Source organism: Orcinus orca, chromosome 3 (genome assembly GCF_937001465.1).
Source record: "Orcinus orca chromosome 3, mOrcOrc1.1, whole genome shotgun sequence".
In the NCBI taxonomy this organism is placed as follows: domain Eukaryota; kingdom Metazoa; phylum Chordata; class Mammalia; order Artiodactyla; family Delphinidae; genus Orcinus; species Orcinus orca.
Genome location: NC_064561.1, coordinates 136,140,850 through 136,157,464, shown reverse-complemented (window position 1 = coordinate 136,157,464; position 16,615 = coordinate 136,140,850). Strand labels below are relative to the sequence as shown.

General features: G+C 37.0%; 1 protein-coding gene across 10 annotated transcripts in view; it reads left to right on the top strand.

Moving 5' to 3' along the window:
• IPO11 (importin 11) overlaps positions 1-16,615 on the top strand; it is a 263,491-nt gene that overhangs the window by 48,183 nt on the left and 198,693 nt on the right. For all 10 annotated transcript variants that reach the window (XR_004486171.2, XM_049707903.1, XM_033437895.2 and 7 more), the window contains exons 4-7: positions 825-897; positions 2,288-2,491; positions 11,187-11,319; positions 15,850-15,908. Coding sequence is in view for 9 of the 10 variants with exons in the window: in XM_049707903.1 (XP_049563860.1) it covers positions 825-897; positions 2,288-2,491; positions 11,187-11,319; positions 15,850-15,908 (469 nt within the window). In the remaining variant the exon portion in view is untranslated. The remainder of the gene's footprint in view (positions 1-824; positions 898-2,287; positions 2,492-11,186; positions 11,320-15,849; positions 15,909-16,615) is intronic.

Below are 16,615 nucleotides of genomic sequence, written 5' to 3'. Positions count from 1 at the left end.
GCTCACGGGCCCAGCCGCTCCACGGCATGTGGGATCCTCCCGGACCGGGGCACGAACCCGTGTCCCCTGCATCGGCAGGCGGACTCTCAACCACTGCGCCACCAGGGAAGCCCGATAGCACATTTTTGGGGGGATGATTCATCCAGTGCCAGCTACTCTATCATAGCCAGAATGGACAACCTTAAAATCAGTTCTTTAAAATTTAATTTTATAATAAATAAAACCATTCATATAGTTCAAAATTCAAAATGTATACAATCTTATACAGATGGATAGTCTCCGTCTCTTTCCTTTTGCTATCTAGTTTCCTTCCTCATTTGCAGTCAGACTTATTAGTATCGTGTTTATTCTTTTCAGACATGTAAAATGAGAGATTTTAAACTAGTTGATTTCTAGTAAGTCTTCCATCCCAAATATTCTCTGATTCCTGATCCCTTTCCACATAGAATTTTGTAAAAGAAGTCAGTGTAAGACTAATATTTACTCATAGATTTTTTAAAGACCGTCATTAATTTTTTGGTAAGCAACTGTTTTTATATCAATAGAAGGAAACATCAAAATATCACGTTCTTTACTCTGGATTTATCTTATTTCCTATTGCTTACTGTTTTGTGCTTCCTGTTTATTCAGTTGTGAAGGAATTTTGTGCTTTTGTATTACCTGATGTGTCAATATACAAGTAATGGAAATAATTCTGTTTAATTACCAAAACAATCAAGGACACATTGTTTGAAAGACTTTTTATTGCTAAAATTCTCAGTCGTGCTTACCTGCATTCATTATTAGGCAGCATTCTCTTGTATAACAAATATATCTTTTTACAGTGCTCTCTCAGAGGAAGAGAAATCTACATTGCGTGCAGGGCTAATCACCAACTTCAATGAACCAATAAACCAGGTTAGTGAGAAAATGAGTGCCAACTATTCTTTCTTTTCCCTTAGTTTTTGCTTCTTTTCCAAACTAACTTTGTTTCTTGGCGTTAAAAATAAAATCTTATAATGTTCATTTGTGATGTTTATACACATTTCTCTGATGGTTTTTTAATTTTTAGATCCAAGTCTACCTGTTAAGAATTTTGATTAGATTTGGCTGTTAATGATTTAAAACTCAGAAGTCATTTGAAGATAGATATACTTGGATATTTTTTAACTTCTTCAGTTTTTGAGCCAATATTGAAAGCACATCTCTATATATTAATTATAGACGTTAATTTAGCACTCCCATCCCCCCTTCCCCTAAACTACAGGATGGCTTCTGGTTTTTGTCTGTTTCCTTCATCACATTTGAAGTTCTCACTACTCTGTGGGAATTGAATTTTTCTTTCCCTTATAGTGAGATTTTTCTTTTAAGAATAAAATAAGTTTGCTTATGATACAAAAATTATTTTTCCAAGTTACTACTATTTCTTACATTTGATTCATTAATTTGAATATTAAAGCACACTGTATTAGGTGGTGTATCCAATGCAGTTTTATCTAAACCTATTTAAGTGATCTGAGTTTTTTGCTGTGCATTTCTTCAACTGAGGGAGATGAGGGAAGATGGAGAGGAACAGAGTTACTTTCTGTGGGGCAGGAGGTGGTTGGGGGGTCAGGGTCTTGGGTGATTGAGGGGTAAACCATTGCTTAGGTGTTCTGTCAACCAGAATTTGTGAAACTGATCTGAACAAATATTATGTAAATACCTAATATTGATGTTCATTTCTACTCTGAGGTCATTGGTTCTCAAAGTTTGCATTCTTAGAACTTCCTTATACTGCTAAAGTAAAACACGAAATGGTTATACATGTTGATATTTATTGTATTAGAAATTAAAATTGAGAAATCTAAAAAACTATTATTTTTTAACATAAGTAGAATTTAAAAAAGTGAACAATAGCTATTTCCCCAAACAATAAATATTTAATGAGAAGAGTAACATTGTTTGGCATTTTTGCCTATCTCTTTAGTGTCTGGCTATTTAAAAGAAGACATCTAGATTTTCAAATATATCTGCTATTTACAATGTTGTGATATTATTTTGGCAGAAGCTATGTGATGAAAATCTAGCTTCACACCAGTATGTTATTGGGAAAGGGAGGACCTCACAGAAAGGATCCTAGGCCCCCTAGGGATCCATAGATCACACTTTGAGAACTACTATCTTAAGCAGTTGTTCAGTGAAATCTTACTCATTTTTGTTAAATGTATAATTAACCAAAAAGGTAATTTTCAACTATGAATGCATTCCTTATCTATTGCTTTAATTTCATATGTTTATTTCTGAAGATTAATTCTTTTTCCTATAGATTGCAACTCAAATTGCCGTGCTGATTGCAAAAGTTGCTCGATTGGACTGTCCTAGACAGTGGCCTGAACTGATTCCCACTCTTATAGAATCTGTCAAAGTACAAGATGATCTTCGACAGCACAGAGCGTTGCTTACCTTTTATCATGTTACCAAGACCCTGGCGTCTAAACGACTGGCTGCTGATAGAAAACTGTTTTATGATGTAAGTGATTTAACAAAGAATTTGATAATGAAAACTGTGCTACTTGTATTAAAAGGTGTGTAATTTTACCTCTAAATATCTTATTGAAGGATTTTTAATTTCTAATTGACCTCAAAAGTTTCATACTAATAGATAACACCCAAAAGGTTTTAAGCTGGTTAGTGATATGACTGGTAAGGTCACTTAGTCGCCAGTGAGGGGGAAAAATTGGTGGAGAACAGTCTGAAGTCAAAGAGACTGGTGTGAGGCTATCTGAAGCAGTTCAGATTCGATGATAAAGCTCTTAAATGAAGCAGCGGTAAAGAGAACATTTAGAAGCATGTAGAGTTGAAATTTAGGAAGTTACAATTGACACGCCTGGGTAATCGGTGGATGTAGGAAGGAGTCTGACACGACTGAGGGTGTCTATAGGTGTTTTAGCACCATTTGTTGAAAAAACTTTACCTTCTCTATTCAGTTGCTTTGGTGCTTTTGTTTGTATTTCACTGTTTTGAACTACCAGAACAGTGATTTTCATATTATTCAACCTAACATTTTGAACTGTATCAGGTAACAATGGGAGTCTCCAAGTGTTTTTAAGTGTTCTTGCTTACCTTTGGAATCCTCACTTTGAGGATATGGCTTGGGAATTTGCATTTTTGATAGGTTCCCCAGGTGATTATTTTTTTTTTTTTGCGGTACGCGGGCCTCTCACTGTTGTGGCCTCTCCCGTTGCGGAGCACAGGCTCCGGGTGCGCAGGCTCAGCGGCCATGGCCCATGGGCCCAGCCGCTCTGCGGCATGTGGGATCTTCCCGGACCGGGGCACAAACCCATGTCCCCTGCATCGGCAGGTGGACTCTGAACCGCTGCGCCACCAGGGAAGCCCTCCCCAGGTGATTCTTAATACACCAAAGTTTAAACCAGAACCACATTATGTTCTCTTTATTTTTAACCCAGTAGGTTTAAATAGCCAATTTTCTATTTATCTGAGGATATTGAGTGTAAGAAATTCTTTTTGTTAAAGGTTGCTTTTAAAATCCTTGTCAGTTTTGCTTGATATCTAACAAGGACTAAAGAAATGGACATTTTATCTTCTCAAGTCACTCTATGAATTTCTTGTTGATTTTTCTCACCTTTATCCCCATCTTAGGCCCCTTCAATTTCTTTTATATAGACGCTTTCCAAAATCAAATGTGTAGAAGATTCTGGGTTACAGTTACTCTATAGTGAAGGGTCCCCTTCTATAGAAGTCTTACTTCTTAGTTTGACTTTCTGAAGTTGTACTCTCTTAATGTGTTGCCTCCTTGGTTTTCAGATATAATTTATATTTAGCCTAGTCAGGCTCTACAAATTGTATCTAAACTAGCCTTAGTCTGTATAGCTTGTTTGCGTTAGCTTCCTGTCCACTTCAACTTTCTTGCTTGGTTTTCTTGTAGTGTGAGGCTATTTCCTCTCCATATAAAATGAAATATAGGTCTCCTTAGCATCCTGTACTTACTTCCAGCAGAGTATTTATTACACTGTACATTGCATTGTAATTACATTATAATTGTTGACTTACCTTTTTGAGATCCACCACACTGAATTTTATGAGGGTGGACTGTAGCTCTTATTGTTATAGTCCTACTATCCAGCCCAGGAGAATGCACATCAGTGGATGGTGCTCAGTAACTGTTAAATGAATAAATGGTAAAAGAAGAGATTTGTTCTTAGATACCTTCTAGATTTCAAAGTGGTATAGTGCAAAACTTCAAAAAGCAGGAGTTTGAGGCGCATATACAAAACTCAAGATACCGGGAAGAAATAATTCAGCTTAGCACCTTTCATTCTGGAATGGAGTATCTGAACCTGGAAACATGGAGCACAGTAGGGACTAGGAGGGGAGTCTTGTCTCATGGGGTTGGGGAACAAGATGTGTACTTTAATTGAAGGTAGCATGTGTGGGAAGATACTATTATAAAGAGCAAGTTTGCTAGTTAATAAAGCAACTCCTATTATTTTGGTAATCTGAAGTGTGGGGAAATCTTCCTTTTAGTAATGTGTTTACTTTATTGTTAAGATGGTCTTCATGTACTAAATTAGTTTCCCACCTAAAATTAAGTGTAAGGTCATAGTTGAGCTAGTTGGTATGGCAAAGTAGTGCAGTGTGCACTTAAAACCCTTCCCTACTGCTCTGCGTGCCCCAACAATTTCTATATCTTGTTTTCCCTCCACGTTAAAATAAGTCTTTTTCAGGGGTGACAAACTACAAAATCAGCAGTGGAGAGAAAATTGCTTTGCAGTTACAAAATTGAGCTTGATTTGACACAAAGAGGATTCATTTTCTAGAAAATCATAAGCTTTTCATACAAACCTGAATATAAAAAAGTTGGCATTAAGTACAGTTAAAATCTAAAGTCTACGAAAGCAAGGGATTTAAGGTACAGATAGTAATTCTAATGTACTTGTAAATGTATTAACCAAATAATACCTTGTAGACATGATGTGTAACCCACAAATGTTTATGCTATGGTAAATGAAGTAATCTGAAACTCAAAAAAGAAGAAAAGATTTTTTGAAAGCAAGTGTATTTCACTTGTGTTTAGAAATATGGGTTAACAAGTATGAGAAGACCTGGTTTCCAGTGAAGAATGTTTCTTTGTACTGAGCAGCTTTGGAATTTTGAGTAAGACATTTAAACTTTATGATTCTTTAAAATTTTCTTTCAATTCTAAAGTTGTGTGATTCTGAGAATTTATAATCTTTATTATTCCAAGTTAATCTATACAAACACCATTAAAGTTGTGAGATGGAAATCTTAGTTATGGTGTAATTTAAATATCAATTTTGCGGTTTTTTTTGTTTTTGTTTTTTTTGCGGTATGCGGGCCTCTCACTGTTGTGGCCTCTCCCGTTGCGGAGCACAGGCTCCGGATGCGCAGGCTCAGTGGCCATGGCTCACGGGCCCAGCCGCTCCGCGGCATGTGGGATCTTCCCGGACTGGGGCACGAATCCATGTCCCCTGCATCAGTAGGTGGACTCTCAACCACTGCGCCACCAGGGAAGCCCCAATTTTGCGTTTTCAATCACTGTTTTTTCTAGAAGCCAAGACCTTTGTACATTTAGTTTTTTTTTTTTTTGTATTTTCTTAGCATACAGTTAAGTTCTTGACTTACTGACTTTATTGGATACTTTTCTGTGGAATTTTGGCATACAACCAGTTATATCGTTTTCTTAATTAAGAAAATTTCAAATATACTCTAGTTGAGAGAACAATACAACAACTCGCATATATTCTTCACTCATATTTAACAGTTCTTAAGGAGTTGCCACGTTTACTTTTCCTCTTTTCTGGAGCAAATCTTAATGTGTTATTTCATCCAATAATATTTATAGAGTATGAATCTCTAAAAAGGACATTTTCCATAACCAGTTTTTATTATGAATTTTTAAAGTTTGGATGTTAGGAATTAATCTTAAATTCTTCTCCCTGAGAGTAGGTCAGCAGATATTGTTTGCCTGTTGTGTACGAGAGATATCTAAGGTACTGAAGAAGATGAAAGAGACAAATAGTCGTCTCTTGACATTCATGGGGAAAGGCGTAAGATACAAACCCTCAAAGTTCATTTAGTAATTTATTAAAATATGCCACAGAAGAAAACTAAATACTGTATTACATTGTTATAGTCAAAGCTAACATTTAGGAAAATATAAAAAACTGAAGGGTTTATGATGAATAATGTTCCCACTAACAGCATATGTATTATTTGCATGGTGAAGATAAGAGAAAACTGTGTGGCAAGGTGAAGTCAGGTTGCAATACTACCAAAGAGTCTTCCTGATGAGTTACTGTTTTCTGAATAAACTAACAAAACAGAACCACATAGCTACTTTGAGATGGGTTGGTTAGTATAAGCTCACTCAGCCTCGTAAAAGAGATTTTCATACTTAACTTCTTATAAATTTATAATTTCATGATGTGGTCCTTAGGGAAAATTCCCAAATAGTTGAAGTTATGAATGTTACATTTGAGAATGCCAAGGTGCCACTTATATGGTATAGCTTGAACCTCCAGGAAATTTACAAAATAGTGAAATTTATTTAAAAGATAAATGTGTTTATAAGCAAATCATCAAGTAGGTTAAATTCATTTTGTTTTCAGTTTCGTTTGGGTGATTTTAAATGCCAAGTACTGATTAAATGCTGATTCTAGATCTTGTCTCTTGCTCTGCCAAATTCAAATTGGCTTTTAATCACGTTGTTTAAAGAGTGACTCCTATAATACACAAAGGGTCATCTCTGCTATGAGCCTGTATGGGGACTTAAGAGTGTGTGTGTGTGTGTGTGTGTGTGCGCGTGCGTGCATGCGTGTGAGTCTAGGCTTATATAAATATGAGGAAACTTTTGGTGGGAAGTTTTAATGGAGGAGAGAGTCAAGGTGACTAACTTGATCAAAAAAAAAAAAAAAAAGCTGTGCACTAAACAGAAGAGGAGATTTTGAATATAGCATGGTGCTTATCCTTTCTGGATGGTTCACAAGGACTCTTGTCTGGGTCCTAGGAAAAGGGGCTCTTGAAGCATTGCCGATTTATGCTTTGTTTTTTGCCCATGTCTATCTGTCTGACAAATATTTGAGTTCCTACTCTGCCAGTCACTGTATTGGATGCCTGAAATGCAGCTGTGAACAAAGGCAGGATCCCAAATGGAGAGGAGGGTAGATTCACTTCCTCCTTCCTCATATTGAGATCATATTCTGTATACCTGAGAGCATTGTCTAGACATCAGTAGCTAAGGACAGCCTTATGGCTGTTGCTAGGATTAGAGGACTTGAGGGATCTGGAAGATGGGCCACAGTGACCTTCCTGGGCCTGAGGTGTACCAGTGGCAAGTTTGAGAACAAAATAAAAATTAGATTTTACTTAAAAAATATGTAGGTAACAGATGTTACAGGTCTTTAGGAATGTCCTTCATTGAAAGTTAATAAGTATCAATTGAGAGACATTGGCACTTTGGAAATTGTTTTTGAAACCTTATAATCCACCAAAGCTTCTGGCCTGACACATTTGGGTAGTTTGATATATATGTATGTCATGGTTAAGTGGAAACAAATTTATATTTAAATATTAAGGAAAAAGCTGACTACTACTAAAGTAACTACCTTTTTTTGTTACAAATGTGTGGATGTTTTAAGAGTTACTTGTGAATTTTTTAAACATATAGAAAAATAAAGAAAAACTATTAACTGCCATATACCCATCACCTAGATTTAGCAGTTAACATTTCGCTGTTTTTGCTTTATTGCTTTTTCTAAGATATTTTAAAGTAATTTAAAGATTTCACGATATTTTATTACTAAATACTTGAGTATTCATTTGTAAAAAGATAGATTTATTTTTTTAAAGGTTAAAAGAAAATTTTCCACTGACAGTTTACTGATTTAGTAGACTTTTTTTTTTTTTTTTTTTTTTGCGGTACTCGGGCCTCTCACTGTTGTGGCCTCTTCCGTTGCAGAGCACAGGCTCCGGACCTGCAGGCTCAGCGGCCATGGCTCATGGGCCCAGCCGCTCCGCGGCATGTGGGATCTTCCCGGACCGGGGCACGAACCCGTGTCCCCTGCATCGGCAGGTGGACTCTCAACCACTGCGCCACCAGGGAAGCCCCTAGTAGACTTTTATTCAACTATTCATGGGTCAGGCAGCATCCAGTCTAGCAGATAGGAGCTCCAAAGAGCTGTACAAGCTGAAAGAGTTTTTTGTACAAAAGCGAGCAGGAACAAGGAAGCTAGACTGGGAATTAGCTGAATAGCTAAATCCAGGGTTATTTTCCTCATATGGAGCAAAGAGAAGTCTTAGAGCTGGGTCAGGTAACTTGTGTTGAGCAGGCAGGCACTGATTGGTTGACCTAGACCTGCCTTTTCTGAGAGAGCCCAGCATAGAACCTTAGTTCTAAGTTTTGGTTTGCTGCTGTGGGGCTTAGCATGAGTGATTCCATCTTGAGCCTAATCTGGTTACTTAGCATATATAATCATTTAACTTTTATCATACTTGACACACGTAAAAGTAGTGATTTAATATGATGTAATACTTCTAGCCAGTTTTCTACGTTCTTAAATATGTTTACAGGTGGTGTGTTTGAGCCAGAAAAATGAATATGGCAGGTACATAGCATTTGATCATGTTTCTTAAGTGTCTGTTTTTTTGGCCACACCATGCGGCTTGTGGGATTTTAGTTCCCTGACCAGGGATTGAACCTGCACCCTTGTCAGTGAAAGTGCGGAGTCCTAACCAATGGACCGCCAGGGAATTAATTCCTTCTTAGGAGCCTTTTTAAGTTAGAATAGTATTCTCTCTTTTTCTTTTTTTATTGGTGCACCATTGACATGTTGAAACATTTTTTGGTTATCTTTTTTTTTTTTTTTTAATATTTATTTATTTGGCTGTGTAGGGTCCTAGTTGTGGTGCACGGGCTCTTTGTTGCAGCACATGGGCTTCTCTCTAGTTGTGGCATGTGGGCTCCAGAGCGCCCGGGTTCAGTAGTTGTGGTGCACAGGCTTAGTTGCCCCCGCGGCATGTGGGATCTTAGTACCCTGACCAGGGATTGAACCGGTGTCCCCTGCTTTGCAAGATGGATTCTTAACCACTAGACCACCAGGGAAGTCCCTATCTTGTTGATTAGAGTTAGGTTAAGCAGGTTTTGAAAGCTCCAGTTTGTGGATAATATTCATTGCCCCACTATTAGTGATGAATTACAAGACTTTGATTTAAACATTTTTGGTGCTCACTTTTCTTAAGGGAAAATTGTGAGGACAGTGGTCCTGAGGCTAAAAAAGTTTAAGAATATTTAAAATGCTAAAAGAAATAAAACTTCCTGTAATGTTTTGCCTTTGATATTCAAGGAGTCAAGTCTGTATGCTTCTACAAAGTTGCTAAGCAGTCAGTGGGTGGCACTGTTTCTTCTGGTTTAGAAAAAGAAAAGTGCAAGTATTTGGGATTTTCGTGAACTACTACCTAAAATGTTTCATTAAATAATTTATTTTTATATTGTCTAACTGAATATTCCCTACCCCTTCTACATTTTTGAGAATAAAATGTAGAATAAATATTTTTATCCCTCCTATTTGTGCTTTATTATTACTTTCTCTTTTCCAGATGAGCCTTTTGTGACCATGTATCAGTTGGTATTTTCTGGAGCAGATAGAAGCTTGTGGAGGGCTTGTGTTTACAGGATAGTTAGCAGTATTCCGTCCCAAATTCTTGTGGTTTCTTCCTTCTTTGTCTGTCTCCTTCCTTTTACCCTTGGGCTGAAAGTGTAGCGCTATTGCTGCTTCATTCCAGCCATCGCTGTTTGTGCAGAGCCCTTTTGTAGGCTAGCTAAAAAGAATTATGAATTGTGGCATAATAGATGCCTAATGCCTAAACTAGGTGCTTAGCTCCAGAACTGGAGTGTGAAACAAGGAAGAATATTAAAGTTTTTTCATACTGCTGTTTCTTTCTTGATTTCTGTCACAAATGCTATATGTCTACACACTAAAAACAATGACCAAAGCAATAGGGGCTGGATGACTCCAGTCCAGGTTGTGGAATGCCCCATTGCTGGGAAGCCAATTCTGGACTGTAACTAAGTGGTATTATATTCTGCAGCTCTCTTCTGGGGGAGAGAGTTAGGGGTGGGATAGGATACTTTATACCTTATCAGATTCCAGGAGGCCATGAGAAACCATCTAACAGAGGAGATAGGGAGGTGAGCAGGAGATTGGTGTTCTAGCAGTTGCTTCCTCTTGTGTTCCAGGAGGATCACAAGATGTTCTGCCAATACTCGGATTAGCTGAGGTTTAAGCCTTTGCCTCTGTAGATATGTGCAGTTTCCAAGGGGTATGGTGAAGCTGTTTCTCTATACCTGGACACACAGACCATTAAGATTACTGAATTAAAATAACAAGTGGAATTTGCTTTTTCATAGAAATATTATATTTATAGGATTGTGTTTCTGACTGGTTTCTGATGCCTGACAACATTAGTAAATACAGTGTTTAATTAGTTGATATGACATATCTCAAATAAGAAAAAATCATTCTGAAGTGTACTAATGATAACTAGTCATATGCACTTATGTATAATTTTATTTGAAGAAGATTGCCATGTAGGCTCAGGTGGTTTGCTCTTAGACCTTCTGGAAAAAAAATGAAGATACCACTGGAAGGTGGTCCTTAGTGTGAGTCAGGTTTTTAAATACTGGTACATATTAGGCAAGCGGCCTGACAAGTGATGTGGTTTGTTATGTTCTTGGCTTTAAATACCCAAGACCATATGGGTAGAATTGGCAGAACACAGAAATTTAACTCCTTTGTATTCTTAGTATATTGATTTATCTGATAAACTCAGTGACAGTTCTGTTTTTAAAGCTGAGTGTTACAACTATTAGTGGAAGAAAAAAAAGTAAAAATAGGAAATATCAGACTGCAATGCAGGCATTAGGCTAAGCAGTGTTTCAAGAAACTAATATTTGGGGGGGGCATGTGTGTGTGTGTTCTTAGCAGCAGCCAATGTAAACTATACTTACTGCTGTGCATTGTGACTAAAAAAAGTTTAAAATGTTGCTGTAAGTGATTCTTGACTATTTTAGTCAAGAATTGAAAATGTGTGCTCAGTTTTAAAACCAAAACGTATTACTACGTAGGTCTAATTGATTACTGAAATCTGTAATAATATTGTGACCAAATTTGTTGATATCTTTGCAGTTAGCTTCTGGAATTTATAGTTTTGCCTGCTCTCTGTGGAATCACCACACAGACACATTCCTTCAACAAGTTTCTTCTGGCAATGAAGCTGCAGTTCTAAGTTCACTAGAACGAACTCTACTGTCATTGAAAGGTACTATTAAACTTGACATGCTTATTTTTGAAACAACATACCTCAGAATAGAGGCCGAATAGTTTATCTGTATGGACTTGCTGTTTCCAGTTGCACTGGTGGAAGAATAAGGCGCTAATAGTTCCCTCAGAGACAAGGGCTCTTGTAGTTTGCTTTTCTTTTGTAAGAATAGCTCTTCCTCTACGCTAATTGATGAGAGCACACATAGTTCAGATGGATAGCTTGAAGTTATATTCACATTACTGGAGTTTCATGGCTCTGAATGCATACCTTTCAAATACTTGCACTTCTTTTTTGCTTCATTTCTCATTCTGGGCTGCTACCATTATTATTGTCATGCCGACTTTCCTAAACTTCTGTCCCCAAGGCTTATTAGTTGAGCTCTATCTCCCAGCTCTCTTTTCCCTGAGAACTCATCTTTCTTGTTTGTACCTTAGGCTCACTTGGATTTTAGAAGGTGCTTGTTGGGGTGCTATCTTGGCCTGTGTTTTCCTATGCTTTGTTTATAGGCATTCCCTTAGCATAAATCTCTGTCACCTTCCCTGAGCTGAGCTTATCTTGATGCATGTATTCCGAGGTTCATTTCCTTTCTAAAACATTCACCATCATTTTATTTTCTTTGTCTTCCTTCTGTTCTGGTTGCTGAGGCTCTTTTATCTTGTGTTTCTTAGTTTGAGCTCAAGCAACCTTTATTTCTTTCTTACTGCAGCTCATTTTGCATTCTCTGTTTTATTTGTAAACCCTTTTATCATACTCACCTTAGTACCTTACAATGGCACTACTCCAGTGCATCACTTACATCGATAAGATAGTGGATGCACAAACCCCAAACTGTCAACACATTTTGGGGAACCTTGTGGACAAATTATTTTAAAGGACTGTTGACATGTAAAATCCAATCCATTGTACAGGTGGTTTTACAAGTGAATGGAGATGGTTTTGCCAACATTCTTGAGGAAGACATTAAAAGGCCTTAGAAATGTTTACACAGAAAGAATTAGAGAAACTGATACAAGATTAGATACATAAAGCGTTGTGTAAGTACTGTATTTAATGATTAAGGAATTTTCTTGAATCCTTTTGATTGTAGAGTCTTTTTGTCTCACTGACTTCAAAGCCTAACTCCTGACCCAAATGATGCTGTTCTACTCTACATTAGCCTGCTTTAGGCTTTTCGATATCACAGCATCTCAAGGTCTTAGATACACATTAGCATTTCTAAGGCATCCTGACGTGGAAAAATCTCATAGCATTTTTCTTTAAAATACTTGTTCTGTCAAGCTGTAAATTTCTTTGCTTTTATGACTTAAATACTTAGGACTAGAGCTTTTGTCACATGTAATCTTTGCATTTATACCTGTGTGCATTTAGTATCCTTTAGACAGGCATATGTTCATTACTTCATTCATCATATTTAAAGGTAGGTGCTTGGTTCTGGGCAGACAGATATAATAAAATGGTCATACAAGTACATGTAAAATGACATCTGTGACGGGGGGCCTTACAATGTTATGATGATTGATAATAAGGTCAGAAAAGACTTCCCTGAGAAACTGATGTTTGAACTAAAATCATAAAGTATAAATGGAAGTTAACTAGGTGATAAAGGGAGAAAGAAAGCACTGTCCCAGATAGTGTAGACCAAGGTCCTGTGGTGGGAAAGATCTTGTCCAGGGTAAGGGATTCAGCTTGAGCCCTATTTTCTCCTATTATGGTGCAGTAACTTGAGTTGTATATAATTGAGGGTATGAAACTGAAGGTCTTTAGACATTTGCATTCTAAGCCTAATTTTAATACACTGACTTTATTAATTTTTTATTGAAGTTTAATTGATTTACAATGTTGTATTAATTTCTGGTGATTCAGAAAAGTGATTCACTTACACACACACACACACACACACACACACACACACACACATATACACACATTTTTTTTCATACTCTTTGCCATTATGGTTTATTACAGGATGTTGAATATAGTTCCCTGTGCTATATATATAGTAGGACTTTGTTATTCATCTGTTTTGTATATAGTACTGATAGTATGTTTCTGCTAATCTCAATTCCTAATTCATCCCTCCCCGACCCCCTTCCCTTTTGGTAAGTATAAGTTTGTTTTCTATGTCTGTGGGTCTGTTTCTGTTTTGTAAATAAGTTCATTTGTGTCATATTTTAAATTCCACATGTAAGTGATATCATATGGTATTTGTCTTTCTCTTTCTGACTTCACTTAGTATGATAATCTCTAGGTCCAGCCGTGTTGCTGCAAATGACATTATTTCATCCTTTTTTATGGTTGAGTAGTATTCTGTTGTGTGTATATGCCACATCTTCTTTATCCATTCATCTCTCGATGGACATTTAGGTTGTTTCCATGTCTTGGCTATTGTAAATAGTGCTGCTATGAACATTGGGGTGTATGTATCTTTTTGAATTATGGTTTTCTCCACATATATGCCCAGGAAGGGGATTGCTGGATCATATGGCAACTCTAGTTTTTTAAGGAACCTCCATACGGTTCTCCTTAGTGGCTGTACCAATTTACGTTCTCACCAAAAGCGTAGGGGGGTTCCCTCTTCTTCACACCCACTCCAGCATTTATTACTTGTAGACTTTTTTCAAAAAAATTATTTATTTATTTATGGCTGTGTTGGGTCTTTGTTGCTACACACGGGCTTTCTCTAGTTGCAGCGAGTGGGGGCTACTCTTTGTTGCTGTGCGCGGGCTTCTCATTGCAGTGGCTTTTCGTTGTGGTGCATGGGCTTCAGTAGTTGTGGCACCCAGGCTCAGTAGTTGTGGCTCACAGGCTCTGTAGTTGTGGCTCACAGGCTCTGTAGTTGTGGCTCACAGGCTCTAGAGTGCAGTCTCAGTAGTTGTGGCACACAGGCTTAGTTGCTCTGCGGCATGTGGGATCTTTCCGGACCAGGGATCGAACCTGTGTCCCCTGCATCGGCAGGCGGATTCTTAACCACTGCGCCACCAAGGAAGTCCCTGAGGACTTTTTAATGATGGCCATTTTGACCAGTGTGAGGTGGTGTACCTCATTGTAGTTTTGATTTGCATTTCTCTAGTAATTAGCGATGTTGAGCACCTTCTCATGTGCCTATTGGCCATCTGTATGTCTTCTTTGGATAACTGTCTATTTAGGTCTTCTGCCCATTTTTTGATTGGGTTGTTTGTTTTTTGTTATTGAGTCATAAGAGCTGTTAGTATATTTTGGAAATTAAGCCCTGGTTGGTTGCATCATTTGCAAACATTTTCTCCCAGTCTGTAGGTTGTCTTTTCATTTTGTTTACGGTTTCCTTTGCTGTGCAAAAACTGTAAGTTTGATTAGGTCCCATTTGTTTATTTTTGCTTTTATTTCTTTTGCCTTGGGAGGCTGACCTAAGAAAACATTGGTACGCTTTATGTCAGAGAATGTTTTGCCTATGTTCTCTTCTAGGAGTTTTATGGTTCATGTCTTATATTTAACTCTTTAAGTCATTTTGAGTTTATTTCTCTGTATGGTGTGAGGAAATGTTCTAACTTCATTGACTTACACGCGGCTGTCCAGCTTTCCTGACATCACTTGCTAAAGAGACTGTCTTTTCTCCATCGTATATTCTTGCCTCCTTTATTGAAGGTTAATTGACTGTAGGTATGTGGGTTACACTGCCCTTAGACTTCACCTCATGAACACTAAGTCTTTAGTTATATAGAAAGCAATGCTGTCTATAAAGTTGTTTTCTTAAAGTGAAGTGACTTTAAATTTGATAATATAAGGTGGTAGTCTTATGCTGCTATCATGCTTGTTGTTACTGAATTCTGCTAAGTGTTTTACATATATTGTACTATTGAATTCTTTAATAACCCTATGCAGTAGGACTTATAACCACATTTTATAGATGAGGAATGTGAGATCAGAAAAGTTGCCCAAAATAATACAGTTTTAGACATTGGAGCTACGATTTAAGTCTAGATCTGACTTCAAATCTGTTAATCCTGCTTGTCTCCCTGTGTACATTGGTTTACTTGTAAAATGTGATGCTCGCAATTGAGCACTGTAGTTTATTCCAGATTTGGAAATAGAGTTTAATCTTTTTATCCCTTTTTGCAGGTACTATATTTTCATTAATGTAGCCTGAAACTGAATAAACCTTTTCGGTCACTGTTGAGTCATAGTTTCAAGTTTATGGAATAGAGGTAACCTTCTCAACTTAGCCTGTAGGTGTTATTGCAAGTGAGAAGTGCTAACAGTTATGTAAATTGAACTAAATTTTGCAGTATGGTTTTAAAAAACATGAGTAGTTACGATAAGTGAGAAGAGCGTTGCTTCTTAGTCACAATAACTGGGGTTTAGTTCCATCTTTCCCACTTCATAACCAACCAGTGACCAGAAGTTACCTTTCTTTATTAAATGAAAGGATTAAGCTAGATTAACCTCCAGGCTTGATGAGGCTTTGTGATTCTGAGTCTATTATGATTATGATTTTAATAGGAAAAAATATGAAAAAAAAAGATGTAAGTAAAGCTTGATTTTACTTTTCAGTGCTGCGTAAGTTAACTGTTAATGGATTCGTGGAACCTCATAAGAATATGGAGGTGATGGTAAGTGAAAGAAGTCATTTAATTTTTTTAACTTCGGAAAAGTGCTTGGTATTTTCCTGAATGTTACAAAGTTTATTCTTTTTACTTGGCATTCATTTAAAAGTTTTTTATTAAATGACCACCTAGTTTTTTACTATTCTGTATATATTATACTACACTTTTAGACTTGTGGTCTGTTTTTAGACATACAGAAACTATGTTAAAGCAGAAATATTATGTGAAGGAGAGGAAGTAGAACTAGGATGGTTCTCAAGATGCCGTGGTGCATTGAGAGTGTTACTTTGAATTCAAGTGAACTCTTATGAATTTGAGTGCTATGATAACATTACCAGGGTCAGTGTAGATTGATTTATATCCTTGGTATTTTCCTTTGTCTGTTTTTATGTTCTTAAAATGTGTTTTTTTCCCCTTGAATCATAACATTTATGCTCTTTGCATTCAATTAAAAGTTATGTATATAAGAGGGGAAAACTCCATTGATAAGCCCAACAAGTTGTGAAATATATTCATTTTTGGTATCACGTCATCTACTTTTTCTATATGCAGAAATATATAGCTGCATAAATTTTATTCCTTAACAAAATGGAATTGTATTATACTTGCTCAGATCTATATTAGTTTTCACAGTGAGTTTAGGTCAGCTAAGATGTTACTCTCTGGATTGTCTTGGGGGCTGCATAGGAATTGTGGAAAGAGTATATTTAATT